General features: G+C 38.3%; 1 protein-coding gene across 1 annotated transcript; it reads left to right on the top strand.

Moving 5' to 3' along the window:
* Window positions 1-15,894: 15,894 nt before the first annotated feature.
* Window positions 15,895-19,526, top strand: KCNE4 (potassium voltage-gated channel subfamily E regulatory subunit 4). The gene is made up of 2 exons (XM_025166878.2): window positions 15,895-16,066; window positions 17,141-19,526. The coding sequence occupies exons 1-2, from the start codon at window positions 16,015-16,017 to the stop codon at window positions 17,671-17,673; spliced, it is 585 nt and encodes a 194-aa protein (XP_025022646.1). The 5' UTR covers window positions 15,895-16,014; the 3' UTR covers window positions 17,674-19,526.
* Window positions 19,527-23,900: the final 4,374 nt, after the last annotated feature.

The raw sequence follows: 23,900 nt of genomic DNA, 5'->3' as shown, positions 1-23,900 counted from the left end.
CCATGTTGGGGAAGGTGTTTTTTAAAAAGAAGGGAACATAATTTTTTGAATCAAGTTGTACCCAGACTGTGGGAAACTGAGAGGACTTTTTCTCCCTGCCTTCCAATGAAACTGGTACATGGGAAGCTGAGGACAGGGAAATATTCATTTAAGAACATCTTAAGAGTCCTGTTTAGTCCAGCATTTAATTTCTATAGTGGCTCAAATCCTGCTTGAATACTTGATATCTGATTTGTCTCTGTAAGAATAGAGACTTTTCATCTGATCCCGTACAACTCTGTTTAGGATCTTAAAGTTATACAAAGGGATATTGTCATTCTTACAAGTCCTTCGTATATTGTCTGTTACATTGTCTATATTTGTACTTTAAAGCCTCTGTCAACTATAAAGTGCACCAATTTTTAAATGCATTACCAGTACTACACATTCTAGACCAAAGTATAATTTACATTCAGCTTGGTGGAGGACCAGGACATTTACACTTTAAATACTGTCATTAGTCTAACAAAAAAATGAAACTGAAAATATTAAATATAGTTAAAATACTTAACCTTTGTACTTAATTTCAAGCTTCCAACTCACATGCTTTTCAGTTGAACTATATGAAAAACCCCTAGTTTTTCCAGCTACACTAGGATTTCCAAAAGTGTTTTCCATAATACGTTACTGCTAAAATCAGAGCACTCTTCATTTCTCAGCATCTGGCCAGCTGTTTCTCCAAAATAAAAGTCAGCTGTCATAAGAAGGATCCTTCTCAATAACTTGTTGAAATTGAGTAAATCAAAGTATAAAACTTTTACTGTAGCTAAACCAAAATCAGATCTCCCAGAAAAAAGCAGTCTTATTACAGGAAGTGATCAATAAAGAAACACTAGAATGTTGAAAAAGATTTCCCAGAGTAATAAACCATTTTTCTGCCATCCTTGCAGGCAGCTGTTACATGCAGTGATGTTCCCATTTTTTAGACATTTCAGGCAAATATGTATTAAAAAGACTGACTGCAACCTTTTATATATATAAAAAAGAGGCTTAGATTAAACTTGATTCTTTTTCTGTAAAGGCAAGCCATAAGCATATCATCAGCTTGATGGAATCCATACATTTGTCTAGCCTGTTGAATGGAACCCAAGCACTGTTTCATTTCACAGGCCTGTCAGATGTACCGCACTTCAGACCGTGATGTTCAGGCCATACTGTGGAAATCCTTGGTCAGCCAATGCCTTCTTCAACCAGTTTTTCCTGGAATAAGAACCTGCTGTCACTTTTATTGGTCTTTTTACCCCTCTAAATGGAAAAAAGAAATGTACCTACAGAAAACATGAAAGCTCATTAATATATAAGATGAGAAATAATAAGTGCAGAGGTGACGGTTGCCTATAAATCACTGTGACATTGCATTCTCTGCTTATCTCATGATTATTTTCATTGCAGAATTGAAATCAAGCTTGTAAAATCCACATTTTAAAATGAACTTCTTTGACTTGCAAAGTAGTACAGTATGAGAAGTAGATTATAGATTTTAGGATAAGGCAGAGGATCAGCAGCAGACAACCTCCCCAAAGCAGCTCCAGGGTACTTCCAGTGTAGTAGTAGTAGTTTATTATGGTCAACTGAACAGCCCAAAAAACCAAACCAAACCAAACAAAAAAACAAATTGTGAGAAGTAAAAAACAACAACAGTAAAATCCAATAATTATAAAACTGGTAGTGATTGAAGTCTGGTGCATTTTGCAAATAGCAAAACAAAATTCAGACAAATTCAGAAAAATGAAATCACATTGATACATACTAAAACCATAAATAAGATGGATCTGAGTAACTTGGAAATCTGACTAGATGAGGAGTTATTAGCTGCAGCTGGGCATCTTTAAAATAGGACCAATATAATAAAATATAGGTTAATGTTTCAGGAACTCCCTCACCACAGGGACAAAGTCTTTGTTCAAATACTCCATAATTTCCCTCTGAGAACAGCTCTTGTGAGGGCATTACATATTGCAGGGTTGAGGCTCTTCTGAATCAGGGAACTGTTATTTGGCTTAGATATCTAGCCACCTTGAAAAAAAGTGAATCGCTGCCCAACAACCCATCTTTCGGTACGGCAGCCAAGTCTGATTGGCTTCCAGATCTTTGGAGTACAATTTAAGGGCAGACTCTTTGTCCTATAACCCATTATCAGAATTTTATTTATTTTATTTTATTATTTTCTTTTGTGGCTGCCCATCTCAAATTCATGGCTCTTGGCAGGTACCAATTAAAAATTACATAAAAAATAAGCAATATAAAAAACCATACATGTACAGCCAGCAGCTGAGATACAACCCCCTTACCTCCCCAAGAGCAATTAACACAGCCACAGCATGGGCTCTACCACACATCTGGACCCCCAAGCTGGCAACAGAACCACACCTTTCAGTCCTTGTGGACAAACAGCAGGGCTGGAGCCAATCCAATCTATTGTGGAGACACAATAGCCCAAAATAGGCAGCATGATTTCCTGCTATTGTTCAATGGAGAATGGAAAAAATAAAAATGTTACATAAACTTTAGAATATACTTAAGTTATCTTTTAAAAACTAAATCTTTTCAACATACACAACTAAAAAACCCCAAACCAATCCATAAAATCCCACACATATGGTGTGGCTTCAGCTACGTTGCATCGGTTCATTCCCTGTTACATGTCAAGGAAGGAAGGAAGGGTAGTTCTCAGCCATCAAATATTGTCTACCCCACATCTAAATACTCACTTTATTCCCTTTCCTGGATTCTTTTATATTTAAAAACTGATTATATACAGCAATAAGGACCACACACATTTCTGTACTCCAGCTGTTCATTGTTTATACTGAGCATCTAATCGTATGCCACTAGAACATAGCTGACTACAATTTAAAAACCATAAGCAAAATTATGAACATTCCATTGGATTAACAATAGACTTTATTTTTTTAAGTATACAACTCTATCTCCACATTATTCAGCTGAAAACCTTATCTGAAACCAAAGAACAAAACAAGACAAAACAGAATCATTATCATCATCATCATCATCATAATTCCCCAAGGCTATTTGTGGTAGGGTTAGTAAGTAATGGAGTTAGATATTTTAGGTCCTGGATGTAATTGTCTTAGTACCCTACAGAGCAATTCTGCAGTTTATTTCTGATCAGTTCTTACTGTATTCAGTTTGATGAAATGTTTTAAAATTTCTTTTAAATGAGCAGAGAGTTTCAGATGAAATATTCTGGGTGAAATGCACTGTTCTTGCATTTATTTCCTAACGAGGTGAATAGGTGATTAGGTGGCCTGACTCTGAATCATCTCTCCAGCACCATTGGAGGTATGCTGAAGGCCTCTTGTTCACTTCTGATCTCAATCCCGGACACCTTTGTTTCTTATTCTTCTATACAGATATAGGGAGGCTTCACGATGGAACTTCTCCCATTCGACATTCTTACATTTGGAGCCTTGGCAACCAGGGAAGCTTCAGAGTAAAGGGAGGAGGTAAAAGAGAAAACAACACCAGTGATTGACTCCACCAAGGATAATGCGGAATATCTGAAAAATACCAGCATGAGAGAAATTGGAAGAATTTCTTAGTATCCTGAGAATAAGGTGGAAAAACAGATGCCCCTTTCATAGGGGAAGGAAACTTTGGCACTGCATTACTGGGAGGTTTTTTTGAGATGGCATTGTACATTGGTTTACTTATTCCAAAATTAGATAAGCCAGAGTTTGGGGGCTCTGCTGCTTATTTTGCTGGGTGGGACCCAGGGCTTCAGCCTTTTAAAACTCATGCTGTTTTAGCCATGTGACTTCTCTTTTAATTAGCCTATTTGACAGTTCACTAAATCTCTGAAATGGGTTAATGATCAAGGGACAGCATCATTCCTATAAATATGAAAGTCATCTTTAAGTGAGGAGATGTGTGTGTGTGTGTGTGTATGTGTGTGTGTAGCCTCCAATAGTATGAATTGCTCTTTTCAAAGCTCTGGACTGTGAAAGGAATAAAGTATTGAACATTACTCTATCTGCAAAGGAATTAGGAGGAAATGGAATAAACAGGTTAGGGTTTGAGCAAGCTGCAAACATCCTCCCATCTTCTTCTCTTGCCAGGCAACTGCTATGCCCCACCGTTAAAAAATAATATTTCACATACTGGACAGATTCAACATTGCACTAAGCTAGGGACGCAGAACTTTTCTCAGTCTCAGGGCTGTGCTTTGGCTTCATGCTGGAGACTCATTCCAAAAGTAGGTGAGTCAGTATTAAAACAAAATTGGATTTAATTTATATGCAAGTGTAACATGAATTGATTTTATTTATTTTAAATAAACACACTGATTTTAATGTAAATAAATAAACTATAGTTGACACAATTGCTCCCCCTTCATTAAATGATTTTCTCCCTTTTCATCCAATTTGGAACATCTAATTTGATGGAAACTACTGGAGGCCTCTACAGACCTCATTTAAAGCTTTCAAGATCTGTGTGCAGCCCTGGGATCATGTGATTGTGCACTTCTATACTAAGTCATGGTTTCTTAACCCATAGTTCATTGAATAATCTACCAGTGATTGGGTTCACACCTCATGCTGCATCAGAAACCACATTTATAAACTACAGTAACTAGGTTGTGCAAAACACTGGTGCAGATCAAACAATGGTGCAACATAAAGCATGGGCTCTAGATCCCAATTTCCCTCCCTTACCACTATGCCCTCTAAGCCAACCCTGCAATCTCAGAAAAAGCCAGAAACTGCAGAGTCTTATCCTTTTCCACAGTATTTTTGAAGCCCAGGAAAGGAGAAAAAAAAAACCCAACGCACTTCTCAGTCTTCTCGGAAGAGCAGGCGAGGTCACTCTAACCTTAAAAGCATACCAGCTGTTTTATTTTCACATTTTTTCCCCAATCCATTGCTGCACTGCAATTCAAATAGGCTCCCATTTGCTGGGGTTTTCTTCCCACTTGCAAATTTCACATGCAGTGTTTCCACTGAAACTTTCCATGAGCATTCACAGGTTTTAATTTTAATTTTTCCTTTTTAAAGAACAACATACCATTCTGCATTAATATTCACGTCTGTTTAGCTTAAAAACTAGCGCTGAATGCATTTCTCAGGATATACTATGATGTTCTCTTTGGTGTCCCCCTCCCTGCTCTTTACTTAGGTGTCATTTGTAGTCTTCCTCCAGCCGTGAAACAGCTGTGAGAAGGAGAGAAGGAAAGGGTAAAAATGGCCCGGGTGGGAACAGTTCTGTGAAGCTGGAAGCAAGCCAGGTCTCTTGTAGTCCAAGGTACCACTGTGAATGTATCATATTCCCACCATAGATAGCCCTACAGGCAAAATCTGTGGCAAATCAGTCTTCCCATTTTCCCCAATTTTTCTTCCCTGTGAAGGAGACTTCTATTTTTTGACATCATTCTCCGGGTGCTTAGGATCTCTTTTTGAGGAATTTCTGAGTTCATGTTATTACCGTGCCACAATTGTTCATGTCTCCTTTCCAATTACACATCTTTTCACTACTTTATGGATTCCTGGGCTATCCATGTTCCCTGACCTAAAAAAGGGTCATAGGAATAATTCTCCTAAGGCTTCTTCCCATGGGATTGAACAAAAGCATGGGTAGCCACGGAGACTGCACACTGTTGGAGAGAGGCAGGACACATGCACCCTTCTTCAGCTTCTTAATAAGCAAGGTAAGGAAAAAAAACAAAACCAAACCTGCATCCCACCCAGGATAATGTCAGCTATTTATTCTGGGGAAAAGGGTCTGGAAAAATATGGCATTAAGACACAGCATGGCCTGATACTGGAGTGGATCTGATCTTCTGAAGATTGAATCTGCCCAGCCTGTTCCTAATTAGGGGAACGTGAATGAAAAGACTGGCCTTTTTGGTTGTGGCCCCCATGTTATGGAAGTCTTTACTCCTAGAGGTTTGTGTGCCCCCCTGCCTTCTAGCAATCCATAAGGCAGTTAAACAGCTCCACTCCACTATACTTCAGCTTGAACTGACTGGGGTGTGTGTGTGTTTCTGTACTATGGTTTTAATCTTTGGCTTCTTTCTTAGAATATTCTTATTATTACTCCATTGTATGGTGCCCAGAATCTATGGACTGGGCAGGATTACAAAATCAAATAACAAAATCAGTAAAATGGGAGATTGCCCCAAACTGGGGAGAAGCTGCACGTCAGCTGAATCCCAAATTGTTCAGGGACCTCTCACTTTTCAAAAAGGCTTTTGGAGGGGTTGGGTTACTGCTGGGAAGACAGAATGGGAATCTTTTTTCCTATGAAGAAAGCCTTTGGGCTTTTCTCACATTTCCCCGGGTGCCCCACTTTCAGTATGTCTTTGTTTTCAAAAGTGGGGAAATCCTGACTTCTATTACTCTCTTGCATTCCCACTGCCCTTTTTGCTGATCATAAACAGATGGCTGTGGAAAAGGATAACACCGCGTCAGCTGTGTGTGCAGAGATGGAAAGCCAGCGGGAAATGAATGGGGACTAACTTCTTTGAATCTAGCATATTTTGAGAATTGATTTCATTAATCCTCCTTGACTCATGACAAGAGAAAATCTAGAAGATAAACATAGCAGGAGAAGGATGATCTTTTCCAAGGGATTTATGTGGATGGTTTGTAATGGTGCTGGATGATAACTGTTCAGTTTCCTGGGGGAAATGTTTGCTTTTGTTTAGGTCCTGTAGCAGTAATGTATCCTTTGAAAATATTTTTTTCTGGAAATGCTGTAGAATAAGATGATGCATAGAGTTATTTGGTGGGGGGATGTGTGGGAATTTTCCAGCACTATTATTGTAAGATACAAAACTCCTCTAAAATAGTTGTTGCAAATATTTGGTTGTAATGCAATACGACTTGTCTGCATTTTTTGTAACTTTATGGAACTGCAGGAAAGGTCAATTTTTTTAGGCAAAAGAGATCAAAAGCCTGAAATCATATTGTAGTAATTTGCACTACAAAATGCCATAGCTCACTGAGTGTGGTACATTCGTTTAGCAAGGAAGAGGTCAGAGTAGGAACTAGCATCAGAGTGGACAGGTATGCAAGCTGGACTGTATGCCATAATCACAAGCTATCATGGCTCCCCTCTGGAATGTTACAGACTCTTTATACCATGTCATATATTGGATATCCATAGGAAATTTGTATTTTCTCAGTTATGAGTATTTGATGAGATGTGGGGTCTCCAAGATTTGATGCAAAATACTAAAGGAAGCCTTGTACTCTTTTTATTCTTTCCAACCAATGAAAAGTTGGGAAGAAATTATACAAAGGGGCTTGGGACTTTATTTCTCTCCCATCAGCAGAATCACTTTCTGAAGACTGGACAGAATGGGATCACCCTTGGGGTGGGTAGAGAAGTTAGCAAAAGAGAAATCAGCTTAAAAAGTAGGCGAGATCCAGCTGGGGGGCTCAGAGAGAAATTTTCTCCCAAGGCCTCCTTATGGAGGGGGCAGTTGTGCAGCAGCTCAAAATGTTGGCAACTAAATTATTCCCATCCCCTGGTCACATGACCCAGAGTGGAGCCTATCTGAGCCCAACCTGTGCAATGCATGCATGCATACAAACATGTGGGCAGTGCTGGTACATGGGTCGGAAAGAATTCCAAAAGCCATGTGCTGCATGTTTTCTCTACCTTGTTTGTCATCATATCACAGGGCCCAAGATTCTGTTCTGGCTTCTGTTGATTATGCACATTTACTCTGAAAAATTATCCAATTAACATTTTTAAAAGGTGCCCCCCACCCCACCTCAGGTTCAAGATTTGTTTTAAAAGTGAACTGAGATATGCTGCTGCTGTTGCTGCTGCTGCTATTTTAAAGACAGCATTATCAGCAGTGTGGATGGCAGGCAATATACCTCTCTGGTTCTCTAACGTTAGTGTGAATGCATTTATAGTTAAGATAAGATGCCTCACTCAGCTATTTCATTCCAATAGCTCTTCAACGTGCAAAGCCTGCCCAACTTTGCTTGGGCTTAGAGGCTAAGCCAACTTGAACCTGGTTAATCCTTGTATGAGAGACCACCAGAAAATTCCAGGGCTATAGGCTAAACAGGGAAATCAAAACAATCCCAGAAGAAAGCAGTAACAAAGTACTTTTGTACTGATGCCAAGAAAAGTGCATGGAAATGTTCATAAAGTCACCAGGAACTAATCTCAACTCTAAAGAGTCTTTACCCTATTCTGGGGGTCAGCGCTTAATAAATGGGAAGTTCCCCAACAAATAATACTGTAAAAAGACATCTTCAAAAAGACATGGGAATACATGCTGACTCAGACCAAAAGCCTCCCTATTGCAATGTTCTATTCCCACAGTAGGCAATCAAGGGCTTAAAGGTTGTGAGTGCAATGGCATGATGTTGGTCATGTTTCTCAGGAACTGCCATTCACTGGTATGCTGCCACGGAAGCAGCATTGGAAGCAGCATAAACCCACAAGTATTAGTAGCCACGGAAAGCCACTTTTCTGTGAATGAATACGTTTAACTTCTTTTGAAGCCTGTTCACTTTGCTGTTGGCCATCATTCCAAAATGCAAAAACTGGAATGAAAGGGTGATTTGCCATAGAATGGCTCCAGAAACACATTTTCTCCTATCAAATGCAGACAGTTGGAATCCATGATGAAAGACATGGGGAAATACAATTGCAAAGATTGTTGAGAAATATCCATTCACATATTATGGGAACCTTCATAAAAGTGCAAGCAATTATGTAAACATATGAGCCATGAAGTTTGCTGAACATCTCTTTTTCATTCAGTTGCTCCAAGTATATTCCACATTTCCTCTGGGATACTAGAATAATACCTTTGACTCAAAGCAGTCTGATGAGAGAGCTTCATTTCAATGAAATTGTCCAAACCTCTTAGCCAGCATGCAAGATACTATGACTGGATCAATATTTTGTTTTATGTTGGAAAACTATGGAACAAGCACAGGATGCAAAGCTACAGAAAAAAACATCCAGAAAGCCTAGATGGAATTATTTTTGTTTGTTCTCTGCCTGTCTTATGACAAAATTTATGAATTTGGGAGTGTGGGGAACAAAGGAGGAAGCAAGGAGTAGATCCGGCAAATCTGTAGTCACATGAATTTGCTAAAAAGTTCCCAGTATAACTAATTACATTTGTTTTTGTTACAGCTGGATTGCTAGATAGGCTATTGAAGCAATCTCCTTACCACCCTGGAGAAAAGCTTCTGTGTTTATTTGTTTTTCCTTTGTTTATTCAAATATAGGCAACATAGCTGGGGTGAATTTTGATCTTCCTTGCTCCAATAAAATTCTGTAAAGTCAGAAAATGCACTGGGTTAAACAAACCTTTGGTATTAATATTTGGTTTATTAATCTCCTGCTCATCTTTTATATAATCTTTTGGTGTGTGCATACTATAAACATATGCATAAAAAGGCAGTTATGATAAAATCAAGTCAACATTAACAATATCATTATAATGGGGGGACTATATATATGCAAGCAAAACAATGTTCTATCAGATCTCAGTGGACATGAATCCAATATCAACAACTTCTGAATTGTGCAGGAATGCATGATGGAGTTTTTTTTTAAAAAAAGTCACGTTGGCTTGAGTGAAGGGAAAGCCACAAGTCCATTATTCCAGTCTTTATGTCCTGCATTAAAGAGAGAGAGAGTACAAAAGTTTTGAAAAATTATGGTTTTGTAAGAACATAGTTGTTTAACTTTTAAAGAGTCCAGAGTTATTTAGATGCTATCATAGGGGAATCTTCAAAATCTGATGAGAATCTAAAAGGTTCTCTGAGAGTGACTCAGCAAAGGCAACTTCTATATCGTAAATCCAGAACATGGCTGATTCGCAACTATTTTCACATACTGACTGTAGATTATTGCATTTACTTTTGGGATGGTTTGCATGATGTGCAGATTCAGTCAACAGAAAAAAGACAGCTTTATGGCAGAGAGTGTGTGAAAATGGAATGAACCAAAACAGCTGTCAAATTGCCATCCATATTTTATTAAATGCTGATATTTGCCTCTCCAGCTAATTCACTCCTTTAAGGCAGTTGACAGTACAAATAATGAAAACCATATAGAGCAAGCCAAGTGAAAAGGAAAGCAGAAAAGAATTTAGCCTTATCCAAATTCCTATGCAAAAAAAAAGAAAAGAAAAGAAAAGAAAAGTTTTCACTTTCATCTGGATAGTTTCTTGGGTAGCTTCCATGCTAGCTATTTAGTTTGGAAATGTCATCATTCATATTTTAAACCCCTAATACAGTGTTTACTATGTTGTCATTCTGTCTTTTTTCAAGGCATTATTTGTGACAATTAAAATAATATATACAAAAAATGCAACTGCAGCATTAGTCCATTCAGTGAGGAAGATACTATGGAGGCTTCTCAGAAGGACTGTGTCTTTAATTAAATGTACCCTCCACCTTTGCCCCTTTTACTACTTCCTGCTGTGAACCCTCTTAATTTGAACAGGCACTCAATTTTCTTGAATGTCAGTTTCTATTTCAGTGGTAAGGACTTTGGCATCCTGAATCTAGTTTGGGCAACTTTTAATAGCAGATAGAAAAGGTTAAATGCTTCAAGGACAAATATGTAATTATGCAGTTGAAAGAGTGATCACCAATAGCTTAACTGCCCTTTGGAAAATTGCTAACTGTTAACCAAGTATAGAAATCAAATATTTGAATAAATTCAGAACTCATTTTAAAATTTGATTCAACTGATCTGGATCATTAAAACATGTATGAAGTGTCTGAATCCATGAAAATTGATTTGATAATCTGAATTAGACTGAATCACTCTGAAACTTTTTTTAAAAATTGCATAAATGGCAATTTGTTTTATCCTGGGTAACTGTCTTGAGTAGTTAGCAATCAGAAACAACTTCCCCCAGATAGTTATACTGCATGCTAGATAGTCTGTCTCTGCTTATTATGGATGCTTGATTAGACCTCTTCAGTACTTATTAAAAATAAGGATCATCTATTCATATTCAGAGGGAAAGGAGTAGCTACAGTAGCATTATGCATTCTATCTACTCACACTACCTTCCATCTATTCAGGTTTTCCATATGATATGATCCCCCCACAGATACAGAAAGCATTCTGTCAAGATGGTGACCTTCCATAAGTCGTGAAAATAAATTATCCTCACCTTTATTAATACCTAAAGAGAAGATGTCTGAAGACTACAGTTGTATAATCTAAATTCTCTCTAAAGGCAATTTATTTCTTAGTCTTTCAGTCTTACTTTCTTGTTTCCTGTTTCTTTTCACAGAAACTAGATTATTTTACCAGTTGCTGAATGGACTGAAAAGAGAAATTTGCTTTATTGTCTAATAGCTATTAAAACATTTCTTCAGATATCTACTAGTCATTCAAAGCAATTTGGCAACTCTTGTTCCCACTAGGGTTGCAGTCTGAGACACTTGAAGCCAGTGAATTGTCCACAATGATTTTCAACTCAGTCGAGATGGAACACAGATGTTTCTGTGCTCAGAGTGACTGGGGAGGACAAGTAATGATCGCGAGGCATTATGGCACCTTGACCTCTGTGAGGACTGGAAATCCCAGAAGCCAGGATGAGATGACAAATCTTACCAGTGGGAAATCACCTGTCCCACAATTCCAGGAGAATTGCAAAACTATCTTTACAACGTTTCCTCTGGAGCAGCAACTGAAATGATTGCTGACTCGCTCAGCTTCCTGAGTTTCAGTGCATTTTCAGAACATAGGGCCATTGCACTAAATTCAGAGTGCAGTGCTTGCTTGCACAGGGAAAGGGTATTTGAGAGGTCCTGTATAAGATATCACTTTTTCTTGCTGATTAAATCTTTATTCATAATCTTCATTTTAATACTCATTTTATCCTCCTTCAGTTAGACTGTTTAACCAATCTTCCATGCTTAACATTTCTAATCTGTTCTTCTCCTTCCTTCCTTCCTTCCTTCCTTCCTTCCTTCCTTCCTTCCTTCCTTCCTTCCTTCCTTCCTTCCTTCCTTCCTTCCATAACATACAGTATTTTTAATTTATTCAGATCTTTGATTTAAGAGAATCTTTTTCAACTGTACTAGTTTTTATGTAGTCTTCCTCATTCATTTATCTCTCCTGAAATAATTCATGAGAGTTTCCTTTGGAGGTGAGGGTTTGGTTTTGGGGTTTTTTTGGTATATTTTTGTATAAAATTGTTGGTACAGTTGTGTGTCTCTTTTTTCTTATATTTTTACCTCAATAAGCAGTATTCTTCTCCCAGTTCCTACTAACAATTCACTGTTATTATACTGTAACATCAGTAGAGAGGTTGAAGATAGCACAGGTTATCTCAAAGAAGGGGTCTTAATTGGTTGCTATGATTAAAAGGTCATGTAAGTTGAAAAATTCTATGAATTTTCATTTTCCCATAGTGATTTAACTTTCCTGCAAATACTGTTCTATAAAGTTGTAGACCTTTTCAACTCTTTAGGGAGTTTTCTGCTTGCTCCACTGGCTTTCTTCCCAGTGCATTTCAACTGTTTCTTAAGTTCTTTCTCCTCCTCCTCATTTGATGGGGAAGAGCAAATTGCTGCTTGCTGATCTTATTTGGCTGTGGAATTTTTTAATAGGGTTGAAGTAAACTGGCTGTTTTTAGAACACTGACATTTTAAAGTGGTCTTCTAACTAGTTGATAGACCTGTCCATGTCACAGCTCTGCATGTTTCAGTTCGTATGTGTTTGCAAACCCATTGAACAAACTACCAACTATTCTTTTAGCAAATGTGTTATACAAGCCTAGAAGGTGAGGTTAGTTTAGGATTCAGTGTGAGGTGGACATTCATAAATTTGGATTAATTGAACAAACCTAATTTAAGTATTTAAGACACATAAGTGTGTTATGTGAATATGGCCATTCTTTGGTAATCATTCCAGGGCAAGATAAATCAGATTTCTGGGCATGCATTGAACATTTCCAAGGAAACATGTCCACATGCATAGACTTTTCTAGTCTAAGAGCAATGACTGTGTAGAGCAACCCTATGATAGCAGGGAAAGCATGCCAAGCAAAGATACTATAATCAGGGGACTAAAAAATGATGTTCATTAATTATTATTTGAATGCTAGATTCTAAAAGAATAAAATACAGCATTCTACATGGCATTTTCTAACTTCATATCATTTCCATTACACTGGATTACTGCCAAGAGCTAAAACCAGGCTGAAGCTATAACCAAAAGCTTCATCGCCCACTTTGCCACAAGGGGATGAGGACATGTCAGATTTTACATCTGTGGTTCTTTGTATCCTAAATTCCATCCAAATCTGATGCAAAAGATTTACAGTTAATGCAAAGAATTTTCAATCCAGATTAGCCTTGCCTTGCCTTGCCTTGCCTACCTTACCCTGCCCTACCCTCCTCTACCCTACCCTCCTCCTAACCAATAATTCAGTTCTCAGTCATTCAGCAAAACCAAATTCCACTTTGTATTACCTTTCCTCTAGGGATATTATCTAAATTAGGCAGCAGCTGATTTAGATGGTAATTTGTGAAGTTAGGCCTTCAAAATAAGAAATGTCAATGTAGCTAATAATTAGGACATACTAATGAGGAGAAAAAAACCCTCAACATTTCAGTGAAGATAAAAGGCATGGTGAAACATATATATTTATTAAACAAATAAATAACAGCAATAAGATAGGTGTTCTCAATAATTTTTAGTGCCATGACCCCCTGAAATTGCAAGTAGGATTGACTTTTTTCATCACTTTTTTTTTATCACAGATTCATGAATTTGCTCCAGATAATATTGTTTAACTGAAACTGAAATTCTTGAGAAATGCAGTGGTTTTGGAATTTAGGATTGAGGGAAAAATTCTTCCATATAAATAATTCTTTTTGAGTTGGATGGTATTTTGGGATAATAAATGTTCATAGTTGCTTTATTTAAAAACAAACAAACAAACAAAAAGCAACCAAAGATATAAGTTTGATAGTCCTCTGGAGAGTGGTTGCTGAAAGTAGGAGTGGGTTGAAAACTATTTTTCCCTCATTTAATTCCTCTCCCCTTTTAATATTGCTGATATGGCACATAGTTAGATAATTGTTGAAGAATGTTGTAGAATATGCTCTGAAGCCAGGGTTGTGTTTTGGAGGGATTGATTTTACACTTGTATGGATTTTATATGGTTTAAACCACTGACTGTATGAAGCCAATGGTTGGTTTGTTTGTTTATTTATTTATTTATTTATTTATTTAATTTATATATCAAATTTATCACTGACCATCTCATTGAAACAACTCTGGGTGGTTTACAAAATAGTTAAAATCCATTAAAATTACAACATATGATAATCTTCATAAATAGAAAATAAATAAATCCAAGAATAGATATAAAATTGGCAGTTACTCAGGGAGTGTCATCAAGGCACCAGCCACCCCCAGGATTGGGTAAGATTGTTGTCACCTCACACTTTGTAGTATTGCAGAAATACTATATATAAGTAAATAAATATGTACATACCTATTAAAGGCTTTACTAATTTGGGTGTATCAGCTACACTCCTAAACTCACTGATCTCAATTCTGCTTATAACCGGGTTGAAGAAATACAGTTTTGTACCCAGAGTCTTATTGAACTAAATAGGTATATGTATACATAAAAATTGCAGAGAAAGTTTTATCAATAAACCACATTTGGGCACATCAAGTTCTATTAAAACACAATCAGTGGAAGTTGAAATACTGATTATGAGCTTAAGTCCTAATATCTTCAGTATAACTGGATCTAAGCCAAAACTTGACATTTTTCCCAGGTTGCCTGGACAAGCTGGCTATCTGGAACATAGTCCTGTCAGGGCTGTGAATGGAAAGTCTGTTCCCTCTCAGGCAGACTCTAGACTTTCCTTCCCACATTTCCTGGATAAGCCAACTTCTCCAGGCAGAGGAAAAAGACTGTGTGGACTTGGCTTAGCTCAGATATGTAAGAAAATGTAAAACTGGGTCTCATGAATGGACTAAAACAGCTAGATAACACCCCTGTTATCCAATGTTCTTCATTTCAGAAAAAAAAATGGAATTGTGGGAAGCATGTCCTTTATAGTATTAAAAATCTGAAAATCAAAGTTTTTGGTTCATCTTTTGCAAATAACTCAGAAATCTACAACAGATCCTGATCTATTTTCTCCTGTGTTGTATACTGCTTGCAGAATATTTTTCTATACAAATATGTGCTGGTTATTGAAAGTGATCCCTCTACTATTTGGTTCCCATGGCAACATTACCTGTACTTCGTCTGTTAAGAGATGCTGCTTGGGCAGACCTGTTCAAGCTTTTCACAATCACCTTAAGCAATTCCATTTTACAATCACAATTAAGTGGAATATAGTCGAGGGTGCAACTGCAAACCATTTTATGGTGCCCATTCTAACCACACTTACTAGAGGAGCCAATCCCATCGAAATCAAATGTTTCATTGTAACATTATAAACTGAAACACCTAACCTTAACCCTGCAAGCCTTTTTGTCTGATCCAAGGGATGGATTAAATTTAAGATTTGACTGCTTTAATTTACAGTGCAGTTGAAGTTTTCTGTAAATTATAAAGACCATCTGTGAGACTACTAGAAAGGAAGCAGTGCTTACATATAGCCATGAAAGGGGTTTTCTGCTGATGACAATCCGCCACTTTTGGCAGGAAATATCCCTGTGCATACAAAGCAGTGCTTAGCCCGAGTCACATAATCCATCCGTAGAGTGTCAGCATTTGATCCAAGTTTTGTGTCCAAACTTTCTAGCACTGGCTTTTGTTTAGGAAAGAGTGACTCAGCGATCCCACTGTTCTTCATTTTACAGAGGTGTCAGGAATTTAACCAGTTAAAACTATGAGGCCATTTCAGTTTGTGGGCTGACTCTAGCCTGAAACTATTATAAACTCTGGGTCACATGGCATAACATTTTATCCAAGCAAGTCTATTAATTCTGGCAGCAGCCAGAGAAAGTCTCAGAGCTTCAGGAATCTGGCAGATGCACTGTCTTCTTAGAGATTTGGGAAGCACGGCATTATTTGCAGACTCACGTAAGTTGCTGAAAACCTCTTTTTCTTTGCTCTACAGCACTGAATATAATAACGCTTTTCCATTGTTCCAGAGTGGTGAGCTATGAGAAGCTTCACTACAATAACCTTGTCTGGTTATAAACCAACTCTGTCTTTCCTTCTTGTATTTTAGAAGTGCTTTTTCAGTCATTCATTCAGCCATTCATTGCCATACACTCTCTTTGTAGGGAACTCTGAACTCTGATCTTTAGACATAACTGGAAATACTGCTTGAGTGGAAATTTTAGTTTGCAAAATTCTGTGTTTTCAAACTAAATAGTCCTAAGATCATCATCTCCATTAACACTGAGGCTGTATAAACCACTTCATCTACTTGTCTTAATACATTCATGCAGAAGACTGAATAGGATGGCAAGAAGGAAAAGGAGAGCCAGTGTAGTACAGTTAAAGCATTGGACTTGGACTGAAGAGAACCAGATCCAAGCCCATTACTTGCTCATTGAGCTCAGGGGGGAATTTTGAGTCAGTCAGTCAGTCAGTCAGTCAGTCAGTCTCTCTCAGCCTAACCTGTCTGACAGGGCTGTTGCTGTGGGAACAAAATTAGGCAACAACTCCTCCAATCTACTAGTAGATCTGTCAGCTGCTGTACTGTACATATTTTCATAAAACTGCTGATCAGCAAGAAGTACATATAATAAGTTATAGTGGTGGCTCACTGACACTTAAATCATGTGCTTTACATGCAGATATTCCTGGGTTTGATTCTTGCTCCCTTCAGTTTTAAAAGATCAGAGAACTGGGGGTAAAGACTTGTTCCTGAGATTCGGAGAGCAAACAGTGGTCAGAGTGGATAACACTAGGCTGCATAAAGGAAGGATGAGCTTTGATAATGTATAAGACAGCTTATTACATGCATGGAAACTAATTCCCATGAACTCTTCTCAAATATTCTTACATGATCAAACTGTTCTGTCCTTATTAAAATATTGGCATATCTCAATGGACAACAAGGAACTATAAGTTCACATATATGTTAGGATTAATTTCCTATTATCATTGCTTGATATTCATGCCTTGACCTCTTTCCTCTTCCAGGTTCCACCTTTCTCCCAAGAGCTTTGATGTTTGCAATGGAGCATCCTAACACAACGCAGTCCGTGCCTGCTGCTGAAAACTCTGGCTCTGTTGTTTCCCTGTCTGAGAAGAATGGAGGTAATGGAAATGAATACTTTTATGTCCTGATCGTGATGTCCTTCTATGGAATCTTTTTATTGGGAATCATGCTGGGCTACATGAACTCCAAGAGGAAAGAAAAGAAATCCAACTTGCTGTTGCTCTATAAAGATGAGCAGAGGGAATGGGGACAAGCTATGAAGCCTCTGCCAACAGTCTCAGGACTGAGATCTGTCCAGTTTCCCATGATGATCAGTATGCTGCAAGACAGCATGGTGCCAGCTTTTTCCTGTACCCTGTGTTCTGTGGAGGGTAGCAGTGAATCTTCCTTGCCAGATGTTCACCTCACTATTGAAGAAGAAATACCTGTTGATGAACCAGGAGAATCAGTTGAAACAGCCCTCCTCAATGACAGTAGCGAAGGTTCTTTAGAAAGCATCCATCAACATTCCTAGCCCTTCCATGCTCTGAAGACTCAACATCTTTTGAAAAATTAGAATCAGTTGTTCCTCCTGCTTTGGTCCATCCATCTCCAGGATGGTCCATTATGTTGTTGGAAGATGGAAGGAAAAGTAATAAGCCCAAATATAATGTAAAACAGAATGGCTTGTTTATTAAAGTCAGAGAGGCTTCTTTTCTCCCTAGGAAACATCCTGGCCTTCCCTCAGCTTACTTCTGAATGTACAGATGTGGAAGTGGTGGTGACATATATGAGACTGTTTTATGAATAACCTGTGATTTGACAATCAGCCCCTGTTAAACTGTTAAATGCCTCAGTGAGACTTCCCTAGTTTGAAAGTGCCTAAGCAGTGATAATGCAATGCAAAAACTCAGTCTTTTCAATACTCAGTGGCTAAGGAGCAGCACACTGGAATGAATTTCTAACTTTCAGATATGTACAGTTGTGTAGAAGAAGTAAGTTCATACAGCTATCTGAGCAACAACTGCTTCTGAAGTGTTTGTACCATTAGTGGTACTTATACTATTAGAGACAGTGATCACAACTTACTATAGGGCCTCTCGGGCTTCTTTCATTTTCAATATAACTGGGAAGGGGCACCCTAGTGAAATGGCATGAAACCACAGCACTTGTGGCTTCCAAGTCTATAAAAACAAACAAAAATCGCTGCAAAAATTTTTATATTCATTATTTGTTTACCCCAATGGAATGGCTCTGGAAGTAAATCCATACCCTAATGTAACTTTCTAGATTAGTAAGGCATTGTACAAAACTGATAGTTTGGTTCTGTTTATCAGCTCAACATTCCTGTTTATTCTGAATGGGTCTTGAATCATGAAATGAGTGTGGGCTATAATTCTCAACTCAGATATAATTCTACAAGAAACAGGCCTGGTATGGCCACTTAGATGCTCGTTGTATGCAGCTGTCATCATTCCAGCTCTTCATTGATCCATAATGAGTATAAACCATTGATCACAAATATGGTGAGTTTCTGGTTCTGGATTTCTGGTTCAAATCATAATGTATTCATTTTAGAATGTATTCCAAACCATAGCTCAGGCGTTTTTGATGATCATTTGCCACAGTATTTTACAAATACTTGTATTATATTGGTTAAAATGTTACACAGTGTTTAAGAGGCTATAACAATGATCCCAATATTCATTACTTCCATCATGCATTGCATTTAAGATCAAGATTGGGCTTATAAGCATGAGAACAGAAACACTGCCAAAACTCTGAGTATTCCAAGTTAAATAGCGCAGAAAGATATGCATTGCCATGGGATACAGTCTGTGAAAACAGAAAAGGGAATAGGCACAAATGAGGCAAAAGTCCTACTTTTCACTTCTATTTTAAGGCCTTGTTCTAATTTCAGTTCGAACAGAGCTAATCAACAGCCATTGATCAAAGAAAATTGTCATTTTGTCTGTCTGATGTCACCAGAACCATCATGTTATAGGAACCTTGTTTTGTTCGTTCATTGATGACTGGCTACAAATCTCATTAAATGCAATGGATCTATTGCTATTAACTTTGCTGATTGTTCTATTAGAACAAACTTGGGGTTACTATATTACAAGAAGGACTGTTTTCAATATTCATAGATGCCAAATTATTTTTGGCATTTTGCCTGGAATCACTTGAATTCTGAAACTGTATAATTCAAAATGATATATGAGTTGATATATTTTTCCGTTGCTTTTTCTTCATTTATTCTGAAACAAACCTATTCGTGACTCTCTGTTCTTTTCAGTTTGCTTCAAACAACAATTGTGTATATACTTTGATACCACGCTGTATATATTTGAATTGTATTTAAATGTGATTTTTTTCTCTCACTAACACTCATTTTTATTTAAATAAAAATATAACTTTTTGTTATTTTTATGGGATGTTTATTCAATGACTAAGGATTCTGCGAACAATGGTCACTTTTGCCTTCTTTTTCACCTTCAGCAAACCACTTCCTGGTAGTTTCCCATACTCCACACTGGAATTATGGGAACAGGTTTGTTATAAGTGGCAAAATCAGCTGCCACTTTTCCAGCAGATACCATCCATCCAGATAACCACAGGAACAGTTCAGGCTACTTTGTGCTTTAAGTCTATAATAAGTATACTGTTCAAAACAAAGAGCTTGTATGTCTGTATCATTTGTTGTTTATTTGTTTGCTTTGGCTGTTGTGATCAGCAGTAAATAGCAGGGCTACCATATCCGGGCTGCAGAAATCCAAATAAACCCTAAGCCACAACAGAGAGTACAGAAGATTTTAATCCTTTGGTGCCATCTCAAGATCATTTAGACTTTTGCAGACCTAGTATGTAGCAAATGTAAATGGTTCGATATATTTTGTTTGTTTTTCATGAGCATTGCCATCAGTTCCAATGGCCATAACAGGTCTTTTTAGAACCCATGAAACTATCAGCAATTCTCCATCACAATAGATCTGGTTTCTTTTGTTAAGGATCAGTTCTATGGGGGTAACCATATGTCCTAATGATTTGAACTTAAGCTGAAGTTGGCTTTACCTGCTACTTTTTGCATGTCAACCTGCTATGCAAAGGCAATATAGTAGGCTGGCTTTGTGCCTTCTGCTCAGTTGGTGATCCTTATAATGGACAAGGATTCTGCATATGAAGAAGGAGGGACGTGTGGTTATTCTTCCCATCTCATAGACCAGTTACAGTGGGGGATGATATGTAAATCAGGTTTCCCTACCTGGAGTTCTGTATATGTGTTGGATAGTTACAGTGCAACACACTTGGAGGACTGGGGCAAGATGCTTTAACCAGAAAAACACTTAAACAGAAAACATATGAGCTGGGTAAAGACTGAGTCACTGGACTTGCTAAGATATCTGGTGATTCAGTTTTTGGCTGTGGCAAAGATTTGAGTGGAAAGCCTGCAATTAGAAGGCAGTACTGTACAATTTGGATAGAAAGTTCTCCACATGCCTTACCTAGAGGGCGGGGTCTTAGTACACTTCCACCTAAGAACTCTACCTGTTTGAAAGCAGCTTTGCACCTCTGTGGTCCCATAGTGCCAGCAGTGTTCAAAAGCTGAGCCAAGTGGAGGCCATACATTTGAAACTGCAGTAACGTCCTCTCTCTGTCTCTGAAATACTGTCTCTGGGGAATTCATGGGGAATGTGCTTCTCACTTGCAACTCCCCCCTCCCTCCTGCCTTCTGGCTTTCAGGCCTCTCAGGGGAAAGTTAGTTTGACTCACTTGCAGTTTCCTCTCATAGAAACCCCTGGGATCTTTTTCTGCATACAGCCAGACAAAGCACATGGTATGAAATAAGTATACGGATGTGGGTAAGGTGCAAGACATTTATTTTAGCTACCTTTTCACAGGGAAAGGTCAGTGAGAAGATTTTTATTACTGTCTTGCAGCAGCGCAGGGCTTGGCAACTCTTTCTGCTCTTTGTTCTCAGCACTGTGAGATTGGCAGAAGAGAACATGCTCACGTATCATCTTCACACTGTTTCTGAAGCATCAAGGACTGGATGCAATAATGGGGTGGAAGGGCTTTTACTTTTGAAATGGAGGCAAGAATGGCCCAGATAACCTTGAAAGCCCAAGCTGATGCGATGCTGTAGCCTGACAAGGCCAGCCTTTCTCTTAGGGCAAACAGTAACAGCCAGTGAGTCTGGTGTGCTTATTAAATGCCTTTTGCTAAAAGATGACAGGCAGGCAGCCAGCAGCCAGACATCTCCAGACTTTCAGGATGAGAGAGAAGATATGATCGGTTAACCCCCAATGTGGAAATCTTCCAGCAGTGGGGGAAGGTGGTAATGCTGACACTGAAAACCTGGACAGGGAGAGGCCGAATGTAGGTTGAGGGAAATCAGCAGGAAAAATGTGGCTGCCACAATGTTGCCTAGAGAACAACAGTGATTTCTGGCAGTTTCTGTTCTTCACAAAGTAGGAATGCAAGATCCATAGAATGAAGGATTATAACATGATTAAGGGGATAGGAAAATAGATTTGAGACTTCAGCATTGATGGGCTCACCCTAGGTTCTTAGGATAATTGAATTTAATACAAAACACACACTGCTATATTGACTATGAGTAGCTGGTCATGTGGAAAAAAATATGATTACACCAACAGACACAGATCCTTATACTCTTCTGATTACACCAAAGCATGAGTGTTTGATCGTTTGCTTGCTAATTTTTAAAAATGTATTTATTAATGCACCTTATACTTTAGTATAGGGGAAACAATAATCTAGAATTATTTTAGCTTTTATGATTGTATATATTTTATGCATACACAATCACACAGAGAATAAGTGAACATAAAAAATAAGAAAAATAATGGGAAAAAAATCTCTTACAAGACAATCATAAAAAGATGAGCATCCACTGCAAGTTAAAATCCATTGTTTGGTAGCAAAGAGATGGCTAAAACTAGCTTGCATTCCTTTTCCCAGGAAGCCAATTTGCAAATTTAACTTTGTTTAAAAAATGCTCCATGGTTGCTATAGGAAACGTAGGGAATTAGTGTTAATGGTCTTAGAGCTCTCTTCCTGCAAGACACATCAATAACATTTTTCAATCTATTCATGAATGCCTGGTGTTGTAGATGCACTAAAAATAAAATGCCATAGGTTATACCTCAAGAAAAAACGGGGAAGCACAACAGAGTAAACTATAGGGATAGCAACGTACTCAGAATTGTCTGTCGTGCTTGAGTAATGAATAAATAACAGAACAAAAAACAGTTAATTTAAAAGATTCCAAATTTGCATAAACTGAGCCAATGGTATAAGGCCCACCTTAAATTTAATCAAAATTTAAAAATCATACAAAATTCTGCTTTTGCTCTTTAGATAGTTGTGGAAAAATGCCGTGCACTATGGAGCTGATAGCAGCCTAGGTGTTCTGATCTGGGATGACCATCAAATGACCCCACAAGAATCCATCCCCCAAGAAAGTCTTGGGCTGGTCAGCCAGATGCTCCAACTGAGTATGCAGGCTATTTTAAAATAAAGAACAGCATTTTCTTTGAGCCTAGCAGCAAGCAGCAAGACCCTAGGGCAGAAGTTGGCAACTTATCACATGCAGGCTGCATAAATTCCCAGGACCTGAATAGCCTGCCACCAAAATTCAACCACAAAAAAATCAAATTTTATTCACAAATGTTCAGCCCATTTCTAGATTTTATGAGTGGAAAATGGATCAGTTTACATCTAGGATACTTTCAGTTAGGCCTACATCTTAATCTCTACCCAAAAACATGCTGAAAAAATACCCATGTCCTTATTGTGATGTCACAAGATCACAGGATGGCCTCCTGAGGTTGTCCATAAAGTCAAGAGGCTGAGCTGTGGCCTGACTCCTCAAACATTGTCTACCTCCTACTCTAAAGCAAATGCAGGCAACTTTATCTGGCATAGATTTTGCTGTTCCCATTACCAACACAAATGTCTTTGTTCTAGCTTGCAGCCAGATACCAATATCCTTATTACTCATGTCAGAATGAATGTCCTCTCTCCATCTTTCAAATCACTAGCCAGTGAAGTTCTGCTACTCAGAGGACTTCTATAATTGGTGATTATTCTTATAGATAGTTAAGCCTGCAGGTTTAGCCGTCTGTAAGAATTTGCCTTTCACCTTCATCTGCCACCTCTCCCAGCCTGGCTTGAGGAAGAAAGCAGGCAAAGTGGGAGAGTCTCTTCTCACCAGATCTCTGAGCCATTGGCTGGCCCAAAGCCCTGGATCAGCCCAAGCAGCTGATAGACACAGATGCATGGTATAAGCCGTCTCTCTCTTGCACTCTCATTCTCTCATGTCAGTGCTCATTATGCCTTAGTGCTCCAATTATTCCTGTCAAATGTTGTTTGGGCTGTTGTAGAACACAGGTATAATGTTATTCCAGAAGACTGCTAAACCTGTGTATTTGAAAGAACCAGACTATCCCACTGCCAAAGCAGAATGGACTTGGAGCACAAAGCCCAGGAGGAGAGGACATGCTCACTCAAAGACACAGTGGCTCATTCTACCCCCAAGAGCAGCATGGAAAAAGCACTGAATTATGTTAGAATGCACACCTAGTAAAACTGCTGTGGCTTGCTGGCTACTTAAGGGGGAAAGCAGCACTATAACACCAGAATAGCTAAAGACAGTCTTAAGCTGCCTCAGGTATGGGTTGGGGACAAGATGAAGACAACTTCATAGGGACACAGCAGAAAAAAGAGGTTAGCAGA

This window comes from Python bivittatus, unplaced genomic scaffold (assembly GCF_059951505.1).
Source record: "Python bivittatus isolate LINGU-HERP-01145 unplaced genomic scaffold, Pbiv_v1 ctg000980_np1212, whole genome shotgun sequence".
In the NCBI taxonomy this organism is placed as follows: Eukaryota; Metazoa; Chordata; class Lepidosauria; order Squamata; family Pythonidae; genus Python; species Python bivittatus.
This window is presented reverse-complemented; position numbering and strand designations above follow the sequence as displayed.